This window comes from Thamnophis elegans, chromosome Z (genome assembly GCF_009769535.1).
Source record: "Thamnophis elegans isolate rThaEle1 chromosome Z, rThaEle1.pri, whole genome shotgun sequence".
In the NCBI taxonomy this organism is placed as follows: Eukaryota; Metazoa; Chordata; class Lepidosauria; order Squamata; family Colubridae; genus Thamnophis; species Thamnophis elegans.
In genome coordinates this window covers 138,949,747-138,965,998 of record NC_045558.1, presented here as the reverse complement: position 1 = coordinate 138,965,998, position 16,252 = coordinate 138,949,747, and the positions used below count along the sequence as shown (strand labels likewise).

The window sequence follows — 16,252 nt, the reverse complement described above, 5'->3', positions numbered from 1 at the left end:
GTATCAAGGAGAATCTCATTGTGGCCATAATTGGTGGATTTGGTGCTGATATCTCATTCTTCATGTCAAACATCATCAGTCTTTATAAAATCCCCCAGGTAAGATGCAGATATTGACATGGATAAAAACTGACCCATCGGTGGTAGGTTTGTAACTGGTTTACTACCGGTTTGCCGAGAGGGCATTCTGCTCACTTCGCTGATGCGTGTGCCTGCCAAACATTGCTGTGCATGCACAGTTGACTGAAAACTGTTCAGTGCATGCGCAGAAACATGCTAGCGATGGCAGAGGAAACCAGTTCAGGGGTATGGCAGGCCTGGGTTGATGCCGGTTCCAGCAACACAGGATGGCATACCACTATTGGTTTAGCCGAACTGGTCTGAACTGGTAGGAACCAACCACTGTCACCCATAGAGCAAAGTTGAAGGGAACAAGAAATGATAATGAGGGGTTGGCTTCTGCTTCAATGGTGCATCAATGGGACCTAATGAAGTTGGGAATTGGAATTATGTCATCTCTTTTTCCATAGAATTTTTTTTTATTTTCCATTTTCATAGCACATAATCACATGTATACTATTACATAGTCAATATCATGTTGTATTATTAAGTAATTACATCAATTCATCTTACCATCAACTACCAAAGGGAAAAGAAAAAACCCCCCAGTTATTGGCTCTTCTGCTCTCCATACACCATATTTATACCTTATCCGACACTTTCTTCCCCCTCTCGCCTCCCCCTTTCTGCATCCTTTCTTCCCTCCATCATTTACTACTCTACTTCCCCTTCCTTTCTCCTTCTCCTCTCTCCCCTTACCACTCCTCCTTATACTCCTCATCTTCCCCCCTCACCCTCTCTCCTGTCCCTCTCTTCCTATCTTTCTTCTCTCCTCGGCTTCCCACTCTTCCTCTAATTCACGGTGTATTTCAGCTTCTGAGCAAACTCCCTTTTGTGTTGATGGTATTTATAATTCCATTTCAATATACATAAAAAAGAAAAAATAGCAGTATACATGTACAATCATAACACCTTAAAATCCAACACCCCTCCTCCAACTTAGTAAACTCCGCTCCCTTCCCCCCAACCCTCCCACCCTCCCCCCCCCCCCGACTTCCCAGAACCAATACAAGGTATAAATCTTTAACAAAAGCAGTTTAAAATATACTTAAAGAGAAAGTAGAAAATTAATAACATCTTTGAATTGAGCTTAGCTCCTCCTTCCTAGGCTAACTATAAATAATATTAAGCCATCTCTGATGCACCACATTGAACATAGTTTGTTAAAAATGGTGTCTGAAAAAGCAAAAACAGAAGCTGGAGATCTTTAGGTGTTCATTTAGTATAAGTTCACCCACAGTCATGGAAACAAAGGGGTAAATGCACGGGTGGGAGTCAGCCAGTTCAGATGGGTTTGGACGAACCGTATGTTAATTTTACATCTGGTTCGCCAAACCAAATGTAGCTTCAAGGACTAGCTGGCCCTGCCCTGCCCACCCCACCCCTCCCAGGAGTCTCCATGTGGCCCATTTATCATGCCAGGTAAGTGCGTGAAGGGTTTAGGAGGGTTAAAAACAGACCTCCTGGAAGTTCTGGAAGTTCACAAATGGGCATGTTTTTGGTCTCCGGAGTCTGGGGGAGGCCGTTTTCACCCTTCCGGAGGCTTGAGGAAAGCCTCCGGAGCCTGGGGTGGGTGAAAACGCCCCCTCCCATGGTGCAGGAGGCCGAGTGGGCCACGCCCACCCAGCAACCAGGCAGAGAGCCAGTTGCTAAAGTTTTTCAATCCCACCCCTGGGTAAATGATGATCATCACCATTTCTCTTCCAAACCTATGGTGTTGCTTACAATGCTGCTTATGTCCTCTTGAGTCCCTGATGAAAAGGCAGCCTACTGTATAAATTTAAGAAATATAGAAGGCATCCATTTTATCCATTTCTCTAATTCAACCAATTTAATTTAATATCTGCTAAAATGTTCTTTAGTTATGTTGTATTCTTTATTTTGTTCTCCCAGTCTTCCCAGTTCTATATCTCATTTTATTTTAGTTTACTAATCCATTCTTTCAATCCAATCTTAGGGAATTTCTCAATTTCCACCACCGATGTTAAAGGAGAAATTCCTGCCATTACTCGGTATCTCCATTTATTCCATAATTCTATCAAATTATTTTAGAAAGGGATTTTGAATCCTCCTAGCAATTTTTTAATATCCTTTTTAAACCAAAATGTTTCTATATGATCACCTCTTTCCCTTAATTCTTTTAACTCTAAATCACTCCATATTAAATCTCATTTCTATGTTTTCTTTAAGAAAATATAACTTTCTCATAGGAATGGAGAGTTAACAACAATAACCCACAAAGTACACATTTTATTGTAGCTTGCCTATGGTTCATTTGGTCCCAAGAAGCACAGGACAAAGATGGCTGCTTCCTTTTACCGCATGGCTCCCAATGAATCTCTTCAGATTGAGGGGATCATCCATTTGCTGAAGCATTTTGGATGGACGTGGGTTGGCCTCTTAATTCTGGATGATGGTAGTGGAGACAATTTCCTCCGAATCCTGGACCCTCTTCTTTCTGAGAACAGGATCTGCTCTGCTTTTATGGAGAGAATTGCAAAGCAAGCATTTTTTTCTATGTTTCATGGTTCTGTGGTGGGTAGGATAAATGTTTATTTGCGGGAAACCATAGTCAACATGTTCCTCTTCTATGGGGAAAGCTTGACAGCAATGGTTCTGCTTCTTTTCCTCAAGTATACATACATGATCCTTGGGAAAGTTTGGATTCTGACAGCTCAAATGGATTTAACGTTAACAAGTCTGCATCGGCCCTCTGATTTGCAATTGTTTGATGGAGCGATTTCCTTTGATATTCACTCCAATGAACTGCCAGGCTTCGACGAATTCCTTGGGGCCTTCAAGCCATTCCAGACCCAACGGGATAGTTTGTTGAAAGACCTCTGGGAACAAGGCTTCGATTGTGTCTTTTCAGAGAGTAATAAGCCAGTGGAAAGTGATGAGGCATGTACTGGGAAGGAAGAGCTAAATAACCTTCCTGAGCATTTATTTGAAATGACTGGCCACAGTTACAGCATCTACAATGCAGTCTATGCTGTAGCACATGGTGTTCATGGCATGAACATACTTAAGCCTAAATACAAAAGAGTAACAGAAATGAGAAGGGGTGAACTTCAAGATCAAGGCATCTGGAAGGTGATAACTTATGAATCAAAACCTTTATTGGCCAAAGCGGATTAGTACCACATAAAGGAATGCTGAGCTTCTTACTCTTTTCAAATTAGTGGTGGTGGAAATGGACTTATTCACTTCTGCAAAGAGGTTAATGTTGAATGTTGATATATTCATTCTTTTGTGATCTGCCGGCAGCCAGCAGAGCTGGCAGCAGAGTCAGACAGTGAGGAACATGGGCCACTCCTGGAGTCTGGGGGAGGCTCTGATGAGGGCTCTGCATCTGAGGCATAGACAGGGACGAGGCCATCTGACAGTTTCCATCTGCCTTCAGAGCTAGACAGCAGTGAGGCAGAGGAACAGCTGGAGCCTGCTCCCAGTGTGCACATGCGCAGAGCTGCCAGAGGAAAAGAACAGCTAAGCAATCAGGGTCAACAGGTGGATGGCGAATGGCCCCTCCCATAGGAAATAAAACAGGAACAAAAGGGGAGTGGGCTTTTGCAGGAAACAATTTGCTTGTTTGTTTGTTTGTTCATTCATTTCAGGAGTGTGAAGATCTGTCCGTGAATCTCAAAAACTCTGTGCCAAGTCTTTCCTTGCATAGCACTGCGCTGGCAAAATATTTACACGGCAGCTTTCCAAGCTAGATAAGATCTGTGATCATAACTTCATCTTTGAAAGACTGTTTGCCAGGCCTTTGCTGAATGTGAATGATGGGAATTCACATTCATTTAATAAAAGGGGCTTTGTTGATACCATGACTCTGCTTTGTGCTTTTTGGGGAAGCTTAGGTCAGAACACATTCAAGTAAGGAACTGGTATGATTCATTATAACAAATCAATTTCCATTGTTCTGAATGATGGGTCAGTTTTGCAGAAAACTCTTGTCAGCCCTCCCCAGCAGTACTGTCTGAAGGTCTTCAGTGTTGGGTGGCTTTGACCAAGTACGGACTTCAGTAGCTGCTGAAGTCCACCTCACCTGGAATAACTTCTGCAAGGGCTTAGTAGTCACCAATCTTTTGTTGTTCTTGCCAAGAGTGGTTTGCAGAACTGTTTAGTCTGGAAGATCTTTCACATAGGCTGAAGCCACACTGATAGGGATTGCTAAAGTGAGGGACCCGAAGAAACATGGATGCTTCATTTCAATATTGCAAAGTTATTGCTTCGCAAAGCAGTTTCATAGACACTAAGAATCCTGAAAGCGTGTCTACTGCTGGTCACCACAATTCACAAAGTTCAAAAAACAGTGACAAGATGATGTGGGTTTTGGAGCTTAAACCAGGTTATCTGAGGGGCCATCTTTTGCTGGTCACATCTACCTGATCCACCAGAGCAGGGAGGCAAGGAATGTTGTGGGTCCCATCCCCTAGGGAGATGTTGTGGCCCACCAGTGGCCAGCGGAGTTGGCAGCAGAGTTAGACAGTGAGGAGGTTGGGGAGGAACATGAGCCAGACCTGGAGGCTGGTGAAGGCTCTGATGAGGGTTCTGCATCAAAGGCAGAAATAGGGCCAAGGGTGTCTGGCACTTCTCAGCTGACAGCAGTGAGGCAGAGGAACAGCTGGAGCCTGTTCCCAGTGTGTGCATGCACAGAACTGCCAGAAGAAAAGAACATCTCAGAAATTAGGGCCAACTTGGGAGTAAAGCCACAAGTGGATGGTGAATGGCCCCTCCCATAGGAAATAAAGTGGAGCTAAAGGGGAGTGGGCTTTTGCAGGAAACAATTTGTTCTTTCTTTCGTTCGTTCGTTCATTTCAGGAGTGTGAAGATCTGTCCATGAATCTCAGAGACTCTGTGCCAAGTCTTTCCTTGCATTTGGAAAATATTTACATGGCAGCTTGCCAAGCTAGATAAGGTCTGTGGTCGTAACTTCACCTTTAAAAGACTGTTTACCAGACCTTTGATGAATGTGAATGAGAGGAATTCATGTTCATTTAATAAAAGGGGCTTTGTTGGGACCAGGAATCTGCTTCGTACTTTTTGGGGAAGCCTAGGTCAGAACAAGAAATACACCTGGTGGGACCCAGAAGAAGGGCCTTCTTTGTGATGGCTCCTTCTCTCTGGAACATCATTCCCCCAGAAATGAGAATGCCCCTCACTCTGACACTCTTCCAGAAGGCACTGAAAATCCGATTCTGCCAGTGAAATGCAGAGTGGGATGGAATGGCTCGTGTGATGTATTGTTGCCAGGGTGAGGGGTTGGGTGGAGGGATATTATACTATTTTATTAATTTATTATTTGATTATCTTCTTTTATTGGTATATATATGAGAAAAGAGTTGCAGGAGTTTACAGACTGTCACTCCGAAGACAATGTAGATATTTTCTGTATTACCTGAGAGAACCGCAAGAACTTTACCAATAGAGAAATTTAAATTGTAATCCCTATGCCTTAATATTTCTCATATAAAGACTTCAGTTATTGGCCTTTGATAGAATCCAGCTCTGGGAGATGTGTTAAACCATGACATTACTTTTGAATCTAGGTTTTTGGATCGTGGATATCCATTCCTAGCCACAATTTATTTATTTATTTATTAGACTTATATACCGCTTCATAGGGCTTTCAGCCCTCTCTAAGCGGTTTACAAATTTTTTAGCAAATTGAGTCAGCAACTTGACCCCACAGTCCGAGTCTTCATTTCACCCACCTCGGAAGGATGGAAGGTTGAGTCGACCTTGAGCCGGTGAGATTTGAACCGCTGAACTGCAGATCACAGTCAGCTAAAGTGGCCTGCAGTACTGCACCCTAACCACTGCGCCACCTCAGCTCTTCTATTCTACAATGATGTCAGTATGTTCACAGATGCCCCAGTTTTATCTCTCCTGTGGAAGCCCATAATTAAGAATTGTGCCATGTATCACGATTAAATGATAGTCATATTTAAAACCGACGGACAGAAATCAGTTCGGCGTTAAGTAATGCCACTTTCATTTCTCTAGATAGAAATGTCAGGACATCTTGATTTAATCCACTTTTTGCTTCTTTTTTTGCTTTAATCCATTTTCTTCCTCTTTTTTTTTTTTTTTAAATTAGCTTCACTGGTTTCTCCAAGGCCTTTCATTCAACAATTCGCTTGGAGAAACGGTGTCCATCGACCCTCAGGGAGAAGTGCTTTCTGGATTCGATATTACAAATGTGGGCATGTTTCCAAACAACTCTTACCGCAAAATGAAAATCGGAAAGATGGATCCCACAACACTTGCAGGAAAGGAATTTGTCATTCATGAAGATTTAATTGTTTGGCACAAAGATTTTAAGCAGGTATGGATTTTGAGGTATTTTTTTTATTTTGGATGAAAGTATGACTATTCTTTCCTGCTCTAAGGGAATTATAATCGGTAAATAACAGGGTGTCAGTCTCGGATCCACCTTTGGACAGATTTTTTAAGGCTGCCACAACTGGGAGAGGGGGGATGAGTAAGCTGTAGGAAAGGGGAATAGAGAAAGGAGTATAGCAATAACAACATACTTTCACATGGATAGAATAACATTACTTCCAGTGTTGGAGCATTCACAACTTCTGGAGGCAAGTTGTTCCACTGATTAATTGTTCTAACTGTCAGGAAATTTCTCCCTTGTTTCAGGTTGCTTCCCTCCTTGATTAGTTTCCATGGGGAAAGGAAGGGATAATTTGAATGCAACCATATGCAATATTTAGGAAGTGTAGAGATTTTCAAGTGTGGCATTTCATTTCATGATCTTACGTTGCTCTATTTGTTCAGGTAGATTAGAGGAGAACTGTCCAGTATTATTCAAGTCTTCAGTGCTGAATTCCTGATTTATCAACAGGTCTTGCCCCGTTCAGTGTGTAATGACCCCTGTCCTGCTGGCTATCAGAAGAAGAAGAAAGAAGGCGAGAAATTTTGCTGCTATGATTGTGATCCATGTTCTGATGGGAAGATGTCAAATATGTCAGGTAAATTATTCTCAGGTTTACTCTGCTCTGCTCTACCTTATTCAACTTTACCTTATTCAACTTTATCTTATTCCACTCTACTCTACTCTATTCAACTTTGTCTTATTCTATTCTGCCATACTCTACTCTACTGTACTCTACTCTACCCTACCCTACCCTACCTTGTTCTACTGTATTCTGTGACATATTAGAGTTTTTCACTGCATAATTGACCAGATAGTAAATTAAGTAAAGATATAGTTTTCCCCTGCACATATGTGCTAGTCATTCCTGACTCTAGGGGGCAGTGCTCATCTCCGTTTCAAAGCCGAAGAGCCAGCATTGTCCAAAGTTGCCTCCATGGTCATGTGGCCAGCATGACTAAACACTGAAGGGGCATGGAATGCTATTATATTTCCACCAAAGGTGGTTCCTAATTTTTCTACTTGCATTTTTATGTGCTTTCAAACTGCTAGTTTGGCAGAAGCTGGGACAAGTAATAGGAGCTCACTCTTTTACACGGCACTAGGGATTCAAACCGCTGAACTGCTGACTTTTCTGATCGACAAGCTCAGCATCTTAGCCACTGAGCCACTGTGACCCTAGATAGTAAATTACTTTTATATAAATGTGTGCCTGATTTCTCTGTTTCATTTATTCCAATGCCAATTCACATACTGAAAGATTTCACAAGGTATATACATACTGTAAAATTGGATAAAATGAGAGCGAAAAGCTTTAGATTAATTCCTAAAATGAAAAAGAACAATTGATATAGGCAATGGATTGCATCATGCTCATGAAACTTCTCTTGTCTCAGAAAACCAGGGCTCTGCTTGGGTTACAGAGGAGCTGGGACAGATAAAATTGGGAAAGAGATCCAGAAAATAGCAGGCACTTTGCAAAGGATGTGAGATGGACTAATGCTTCAATTAAGGCCTGTTTTGTGATGCTAAGGGTAGGGAGGTGAGGCCCCGGTATGTCTTCGCTCCTAATGCATCTACAAAGGTTATTGTATGTCCATCAGGATAATGATCATTAAATAGCTGACCAGCTGCTGTAAGGCTGTAAACCGAGATGATGACATGAAGATGAGTCAACAGGGTTACTGCCACTTTAAAAAACTGTATATATAAGGGAGGCCATGTGAGAGCGTCTCTCTCTCCTCATGTATCTCTCTCCTAGTATATCTATCCCCATTGTAGTATCTCCGTGTAGAATTTAAGATTGCTTGCTTGCTTGGTATTTGCCTGATATAACATGTGTATATATGTATATAGAAGTCTTGTATATAAATCATTGTTGAAAGATGAAACCTCTGTGTCCCGTACTTTGATCCTGGGTTGTCTCAAAATAGTAGTCATTCTGTGCGCACTCTGACAATGTCTCTTGTTTGCAGACACAATTGCCTGTTCTGAATGTCCAGAAGACCAATATCCAAGTAAGGACAAAGTTCGATGCATCCACAAAACCATAACTTTTTTAACTTTTGAAGAACCTTTGGGGATCAGTTTAGTTGCGGTTGCTGTTTTATTTTCAGTCATTACTATGTTCATACTCGGAATATTCATTAAGTATAAAGACACCCCTATTGTTAAAGCAAACAACAAGGACCTCTCCTACATTCTCCTCATCTCCCTTCTGCTTTGCTTCCTTTGCTCTTTCCTATTCATGGGAAAACCTGTCCAAGTGATTTGCTTCCTCCGACAATCCGTGTTTGGCATTATCTTCTCTGTGGCCGTTTCTTCTGTGTTGGCCAAAACCATCATGGTTATAGCTGCATTCATGGCCACCAAACCAGGGTCCGGCATGAGAAAATGGTTAGGAAAAAGATTGTCCTTCTTAATTGTCTTCTTCTGCTCCGTCATTCAAGCAAGCATTTGTCTGGTGTGGATGATCACTTCTCCCCCCTTTCCAGAACTCAACATGAAATCAATGGCTGAAGAGATCATAGCAGAATGTAACGAAGGGTCTGTTGTGATGTTTTATCTTGTCTTGGGCTACATGGGGCTTCTGTCTCTGGTCAGCTTCATGGTGGCTTTCCTGGCTAGGAACTTGCCCGACACATTCAATGAAGCCAAGTTCATCACTTTCAGCATGCTGGTGTTTTGCAGTGTTTGGTTGTCTTTTGTTCCCACTTATTTGAGCACCAAAGGAAAGTATATGGTGGCTGTGGAGATCTTCTCCATCTTAACTTCTAGTGCTGGGTTATTGGGATGTATCTTTTTCCCCAAATGCTTCATTATTTTGCTGAGGCCTGAGCTCAACAGCAAAGGACAACTTGTAAAGAAAAAGCATTTTTGATTATTAAATTATGGATTGATGTATTTCTGCTCTGAAATGGAATTAAAAATCCTGTTCTAAAAATAAAAGCTGGGCTTGTTTATTACTTTTACCAACTTTATCAATATTGTATATTCTTGTCTTGTATAATTTAGAATTTGTGTGTCAAATTCTTATAAATGGAGTTGGACAATAAAATCTTTCACTGTTTCATGAGTGACACTACTTTTAATAATATTTTAGTTTTGATCATTTACCTGATCTATTTAATGAAGAGAATAATTAGATCTTCTTTAAAAGTGATCTGTTTTCTGACCATTAACAATGATCTAATTGTCTGGGTTCTGATGGATGCCCTAATTAACTCATGAGCCTTGAGCCACATTTCAAAAGAAATCCAGTTATTTATTAGGAGCAACATGCCGGCATGTACCCAAATGAAGTCAGCTCTGCACCACGTAATTTACAGCTCAACTATGACTCTGTTTCCCCCCTCCTCCCAGGCTGTGTCACAAATCACATTCTCCAATGGAGCACTTTCGTGGACTGTAGGAAAAATGCCTCTCTGGTTGGCTCTGGTAACCTGAGATCCAACCTTGAGAAAGGTATGAGTGAAATATGCTTCCGGTCATGGCTGCCAAGTTGCTCTATCAGTTTTTCCCCTACCCTGCCTATGGCAACTCGAGAGTAGGTCAGGAATGCTTTATGAGTTGACAGTAATATCTGGATAATATAGTTTAGATTATCATCATGAAGCAGTAATGGGAAAAACCCTGTTTTCTAGTGCAAATCATTCAGCTAAAAGGATGTCAGAATATCTCAGCAATTCAATTCATATGCTTTAGCCTCCAGCCCCCTAATCATCCTTGTTGATCTTTTCTGTACTCTTTATAGTCTCTACATCTTTTTTATAATGTGGTGGCCAAAACTGGATGCAGTATTCCAAGTGTGGTGTTATGAAGGCTATAGAAAGCAGTACCAATACTTCATGTGATCTTGATTCTATCCCTCTGTTAATGCAACGTAGGATTGTATTGGGTTTTGGGGGGCAGCTGCATCACACATCATATTTAAGTGATTGTTCACTAGGACTCCAAGATCCTTCTCACAGTTCCTGCTATTGAACCAGGTTTTATCTGCATCGGTACATTTGTTTTTCCTTGATTGCATTATTGAAAAGACATACCTGACTTTTAGTCCATGAAAGAAAACTGTGATAGGTCTTCAGAAAACCAATAACACATATACCAAGCGATGGGTCAACCAAGGTATGCAAATATCACCCGTGGACTAATCCTGTACTTGTCAGAGTTTGTTGCAGAAATCAAATCCAGAAAGCACACACAGGTAACTGATTCAGCAGGATTCATTAACTTCTTTGTATACATAATAACACATAAGGCATATATACAATACCAAAAGTGGTTCTTTCAGATCAGAGCAGGAGACCAGTTTAGTTCTCAACCCAGACTTGCAGCTTTAGTACAGAACAGTTGAACTAAGTCATGCCCAGCTGCCTAGCTGTCTCCAGCAAATACTGTTTCAGTTTCTAAACAGCCCTCATTGGCTGACCTACCGTATTTTTTGGAGTATAAGACACACCTCCCCCCCACAAAAAAAGAGGATGAAAATCTAGGTGCATCTTATACACTGAAAACAGCATTTTTGGCCGACTGAAACCCTGCCCCCTTTGCAAAAATGGACATGCAGGGGGTTTGGGAAGCTTGAAAAGTGCTCCTGGGGGCTGGGGAGAGCAAAAACAAGCAAAAAGGAGCCATTTTTGTTTGTTTTTGCCCCCTACCAGCCTCCAGGAGCACTCCACAAGCCTCCCAAAACCTCTGCATGCTTCCCCTTTTTTTGCTTGTTTTTGGTCCCGCTAGCCCCCAGGAGCACTCTAAGAACCTCCCAAAGCTCTGCATGCCCCCACTTTTTTTGTGCAAAAAACAAGGCATGCAATGGGTTGGGAAGCCTGTAGAGTGCAAAAACTTTTTTTAAAAAAAAGATTACTTCAAAATCATGGTGCGTCTTATACTCCAGTGCATCTTATAGTCTGAAAAATACATTAGTTGCCATTCCTATTCATTGGCTGACCTGGTTACCATGTCTCTGCCAGTCATGAATTCTCTGACAGTACTTCATATCAATATTTGTTTTACAAAAGAATAAGGAATCCCTGGAGCAGGAGTGTCAAACTCAAGGCCCAGGGGCCGGATGAGGCCCATGGCAGTGCCCTGGAAAGAGAAAAGGACTGTCCTGTGGCGCCTCTGCCAGCAAAAACCATTTTAGCTGGCAGAGGGTTGCAGGAAGCCGTTGCAGCCAAACACAAAGCTCGCGAGGGCTGCAGGCGGCCCTCCCAAGCTCCACTTTTCCAGACAGAAGGTTGAAGGAAGCCATCATAGCTGAAAACAGAGCTTGGGAGCCCGTTTTCACTGGCAGAGTGCTCAGGCTGCCCCCAGTGCCCCTGACACAAGTGACATAGAGCTGGCTATGCCCCCTGGCTCTCCCAAGGTCAAACTCAATCCTGATGCGGCCCTCAATGAAATCGAGTTTGACACCCGTGCCCTAGAGCCGGGATGGCGAACCTATGGCGCACTTGCCACAGATGGCCCATGGAGCCATCTCTGGGGGCACGCGAACTGTCACCCAGGTCAGCTCCAGTGCGCATGTGTGCGTGCCTCCCGCCAGCCAGCTGATTTTTGTGGGGTTGTGGGTGCATGTGCGGGGGTTGTGGGTGCATGCGTGGGGATTGGGGGAATGTGGCCCCATCCCTGTGCCCCGCTTTTGGTCCCAGGAGGCTTCAGCGAGGCCTGCTAGCACCAAAATGGGGTTTGCATACGCATGTGTGGGGAGTGGCGGGAGCGTGGAGGTTCATGCACATATGCACAGGGGGCAGGGCTTGCAGGGGGCATTGCATTATGGGTGTCAGCACGCGCCCCTGAGTGCTTTCAGCACCTGAGGAAAAAATAGATTTGCTATCACTGCCCTAGAGTATATATTTCCTTTATGTGGGCCCAGAGGTGGGTTCCTACCAGTTCGCACCTATTCGGTAGAACCGGTTCGTCAAATCTACCGAACCGGTTAGAAGAGGTTCCACCAGTGGATCCGGAAAGCAAGCCATACCTACAGAAGAGGTTCCAAAAACTTTTGAAACCCACCACTGATTTACATGCTTCAAATGCCAGAGTTTCTGAGCCAACATGACTGGAGGAGGAATTCTGGGAGTTGAAGTCCACAAGTCTTTTTTTTTTTTTGTGTGTGTCAAATATTTATTTTATTTCTTTTAAAAAAAACACACAAATATTTCATCATTTGTCAATCATTAAGACATTGAAGTACAATTTTTGTGTGTGTGCCCCTCCCTCCCTCCACCCCCCAACCCCCCTCCTCCTTCCCCCCCCCCCGACTTCCCAGAACCCGTACACGGTATGGATTTTTAACTAACACAGTCTAAAATCTATTGAGAAAAAAGAAATAAAGAAATTAATGACATTCTACATTGACCTTAGCTTCTTCTTACTGAACTAACTTTTAACAGTTTAAATCATTTCTGATCTTAAGCATAGGCTAACTGGAATTTCTTGGTCCCGTATTTATTTTGTATATAGTCAATCCATTTTTTCCAGTCTCGTTTATATCTCTCATTTGAATGATCTTTAAGATATGCCGATATTTTAGCCATCTCAGCTAAGTTTGTCACTTTCAATGTCCATTCTTGGATTGTAGGCAAGTCTTCCTTCTTCCAATATTGCGCCACCAACAGTCTTGCTGCAGTTATCAGGTGCAGAATCAAATTAATCTCTACCACTGTAAAGTCAGTACATATACCTAGTAAAAATAACTGAGGAATATCCTTCTTTTAAAAATATTTTGCATGACCCACCATATTTTTATCCAGAATGCCTTAACCTTTTGGCAGGTCCACCATATATGATAATATGTAGCATCGAGAGAACCACACCTCCAACATTTAGGCTGTACATTCGGATACATAGAAGCCAACTTTTTAGGATCTAAATGCCATCTATAGAACATTCATTCTATAGAAGTCCACAAGTCTTAAAGCTGTCAACTTTGAACACCCCTGAGGTTTTTTTTCTAAAGGGTTAGGAGTGCAAGGATCTTGTAACTTGACAGCTTTAAGACCTGCATGCTTCAATGCCAGAGTTTCTGAATAGCTGCTTGGACCGATCTAAGTAGTAATTCATAATTTCATATCCGGTCACATGGGCAGCAAGCCACTCCCATCCAGTCACATGGGTGGCAAGCCATTCCCACAAAGGAGGACACACCCACAGAGTAGGTTCGAACACTTTTTGAAACCCACCACTGTGTGGGCCTCTCCTAAAATATTAAGATGCTTGTCTCCAGAGATGAAATGTGGATTTGAAATAATAGCTCTACAAACCCAGGAGGTGCCATTAGGCAGAGGTAGCTCTTTATTGACAATTAAGCTAAATGACTATCATTGATGCTTTACATCACAGCTCCAGCAGCTTTCAAAAAAATAATACTGAGAAATAATTTAAAAGTCAGTATAGATGAGGTTATAAAAGTTTTCCCTTCTGCAGTCCAGAGAAAGCAGCCGGGTTGGATTTTGCCCTTTTAGATTCTGACGATGACTTCCATACCCTGGGATGTGCTTCTCCATTAGGTCCTGCTTGTTGATGTCAACTCATGCAATGACAGAACTGACATAATTACATGTGGCAGCTGAACATTTTCTGCAAGGATCTACTTGATGGAAATCGTCTCACCCTTTGTAGTTCTGCATACTAACTGGATGTGTTAATACATTTTTTTAGTTGATAGTGCGCCATATGCAATGTTGGGATTGTGGATAGGCACAAGGAAGTGTCCTCTAGAGAAAATGTTGAGGGCAGTGATCCTACTGGGGTTGCTGGTTGACATAAAGTGCCAGGTGGATGCTACACTTTGCCCCAGAAGCGATCCCTCTCCCATCCTCCATGAATGGTATAAACCAGGAAACCTCCTCTTTGGTGGGATCACAGCTCAGATTGCATGTGTGCTAGAGAAACATTACTTTGAGGAACATCCTTCACAGAAGTCATTCATGCCACCACTGTGAGAACTTTAATTTTACTTTTCCTTCGTCTCTGCATATGTTTGTGAAAAAAACGATGGGTGTTCCTTATATATATATAGAATAACAGAGTTAAAAGGGATCTTGGAGGTCTTCTACTCCAACTCACTGCTTAGGCAGGAAACCCTCCACCACTTCAGACAGATGGTTATCCAAGCTCTTTTCTTAAAAACTTCCAATGTTCACAACTTCTGGAGGAAAATTGTGCCATTGATTAATTGTTCTTACTGTCAGGAAATTTTCCCTTAATTCTAAGTTGCTTCTCTCCTTGGTTAGTTTCCACCCATTGCTTCTCGTCCTACCCTCAGGTGCTTTGGAGAATAGTTTGACTCCCTCTTCTTTGTGGCAACCCCTGAGATATTGGAAGACTGCTATCATGTCTCCCTTAGTCCTTCTTTTCATTAAACAAGACATACCCAGTTCCTGCAACTGTTCGTCCTATGTTTTAGCCTCCAGTCCCCTAATCATCTTTGTTGCTCTTCTCTGCACTCTTTTTAGAGTCTCCATATCTTTTTTACATTGTGGCAACCAAAACTGGATGCAGTATTCCAAGTGTGGACTTTCCAAGGCATTATAAAGTGATAGAAAATGATGGTAGCATAAAACCATGGAATCAGAATATTCTAAATTCCCAGTGGGAGATCTGAGATCTGAATTTGTTTCCTTAAAGCAGAAAAAATCCTGAGCTGCATTGCTAGTTTAAGGAAAATAGATTTGTTTGAGTTGTCACAGATATTCAATAAAACCCTCAGCAGAAGTGTGAATCGATGTATAAGGAATGGAAAACCAATATAATCAACATTATACTGTGGAGTAGGGAAAAGAAGGGGCCAGATTTACAAGGAGCAAATAATGCACTGTAAGAATGAACTGAATGAATTCAGTCATGCTTCAACTGAACCTTGCATTCATCATCATCATCATCCATTTTAGGAAGATACCTGGTTGATACCTGGGATGCTGGCAGCAACCTGTATCAACCATCAGTGCCAGTCAATAATATTTGTGATACATTTTTAAATGTTCAGTTGACTGAACTTAATGTTTAATAAATAAAGTATATAGCAACAACAACAATAAAATAAAATAATAAAAATGCAACATACCAGATATCACAGTTGTCAAAAACAGAAATGTAGAATTTACTCATATCACAGTACTAGGAGACGCCAGTTGAAGAAAAAGAATTGGGGAAAAAAATCACAAAATATTGCAACCTGGCCATTGCAACTATGCGACTATGGTTGAAACATGTATCAGTGATACTCATTGTCATCGGGGCACTTGGTATAAAATACATCAAGAAATTGCAGCTTCCTGCAATAACACCAGTGGAACTTCAAAAATCTGTACTACTTAGGAATGTCATATATTTTATGCAGATACTTTGTTGATACCTAGGATGCTGGCAGCAACCTGTATCAACCATTAACACCAGTCAATGGTATTTGTGACAAATCTTTAAGTGTTCAGTTGACCGAGTTTCATATTTAATGAATAAAAGAGATCATAATAATAATAGGGAGGAGAAGGAAGAAGAAGAAGAAGAAGAAGAAGAAGAAGAAGAAGAAGAAGAAGAGGAGGAGGAGGAGGAGGAGGAGGAGGAGGAGGAGGAGGAGGAGGAAGAAGAAGAAGAAGAAGAAGAAGAAGAAGAAGAAGAAGAAGAAGAAGAAGAAGAGGAAGAAGAGCAAGAAGAAGAAGGAGGAGGAGAAGTAGTAGTAGTAATAGTTGTTGTAGTAGTAGTTCTTGTTGTTCTGGTTTTAGCTGTACAATTAAATTTCAGG

General features: G+C 41.9%; 1 protein-coding gene across 1 annotated transcript; it reads left to right on the top strand.

Annotated features, from left to right (window-relative positions):
- The first annotated feature begins 2,441 nt into the window (after window positions 1–2,441).
- On the top strand, window positions 2,442–9,388 carry LOC116522029 (vomeronasal type-2 receptor 26-like). Its single transcript, XM_032236616.1, has 4 exons — window positions 2,442–3,212; window positions 6,223–6,450; window positions 6,979–7,105; window positions 8,484–9,388. Exons 1-4 carry the CDS (start codon window positions 2,442–2,444, stop codon window positions 9,386–9,388), a joined length of 2,031 nt encoding a protein of 676 aa, XP_032092507.1.
- The last annotated feature ends 6,864 nt before the right edge of the window (window positions 9,389–16,252 follow it).

What these genes read in the sequence shown, in the direction of transcription:
- LOC116522029 (XM_032236616.1), top strand. Translation starts at nt 2,442, where the DNA reads ATGGCTCCCAATGAATCTCTTCAGATTGAGGGGATCATCCATTTGCTG. An exon ending in GGCACAAAGATTTTAAGCAG is followed by an intron (nt 6,451 to 6,978) that starts GTATGGATTTTG and finishes ATTTATCAACAG; the next exon opens with GTCTTGCCCCGTTCAGTGTG. An exon ending in GAAGATGTCAAATATGTCAG is followed by an intron (nt 7,106 to 8,483) that starts GTAAATTATTCT and finishes TCTTGTTTGCAG; the next exon opens with ACACAATTGCCTGTTCTGAA.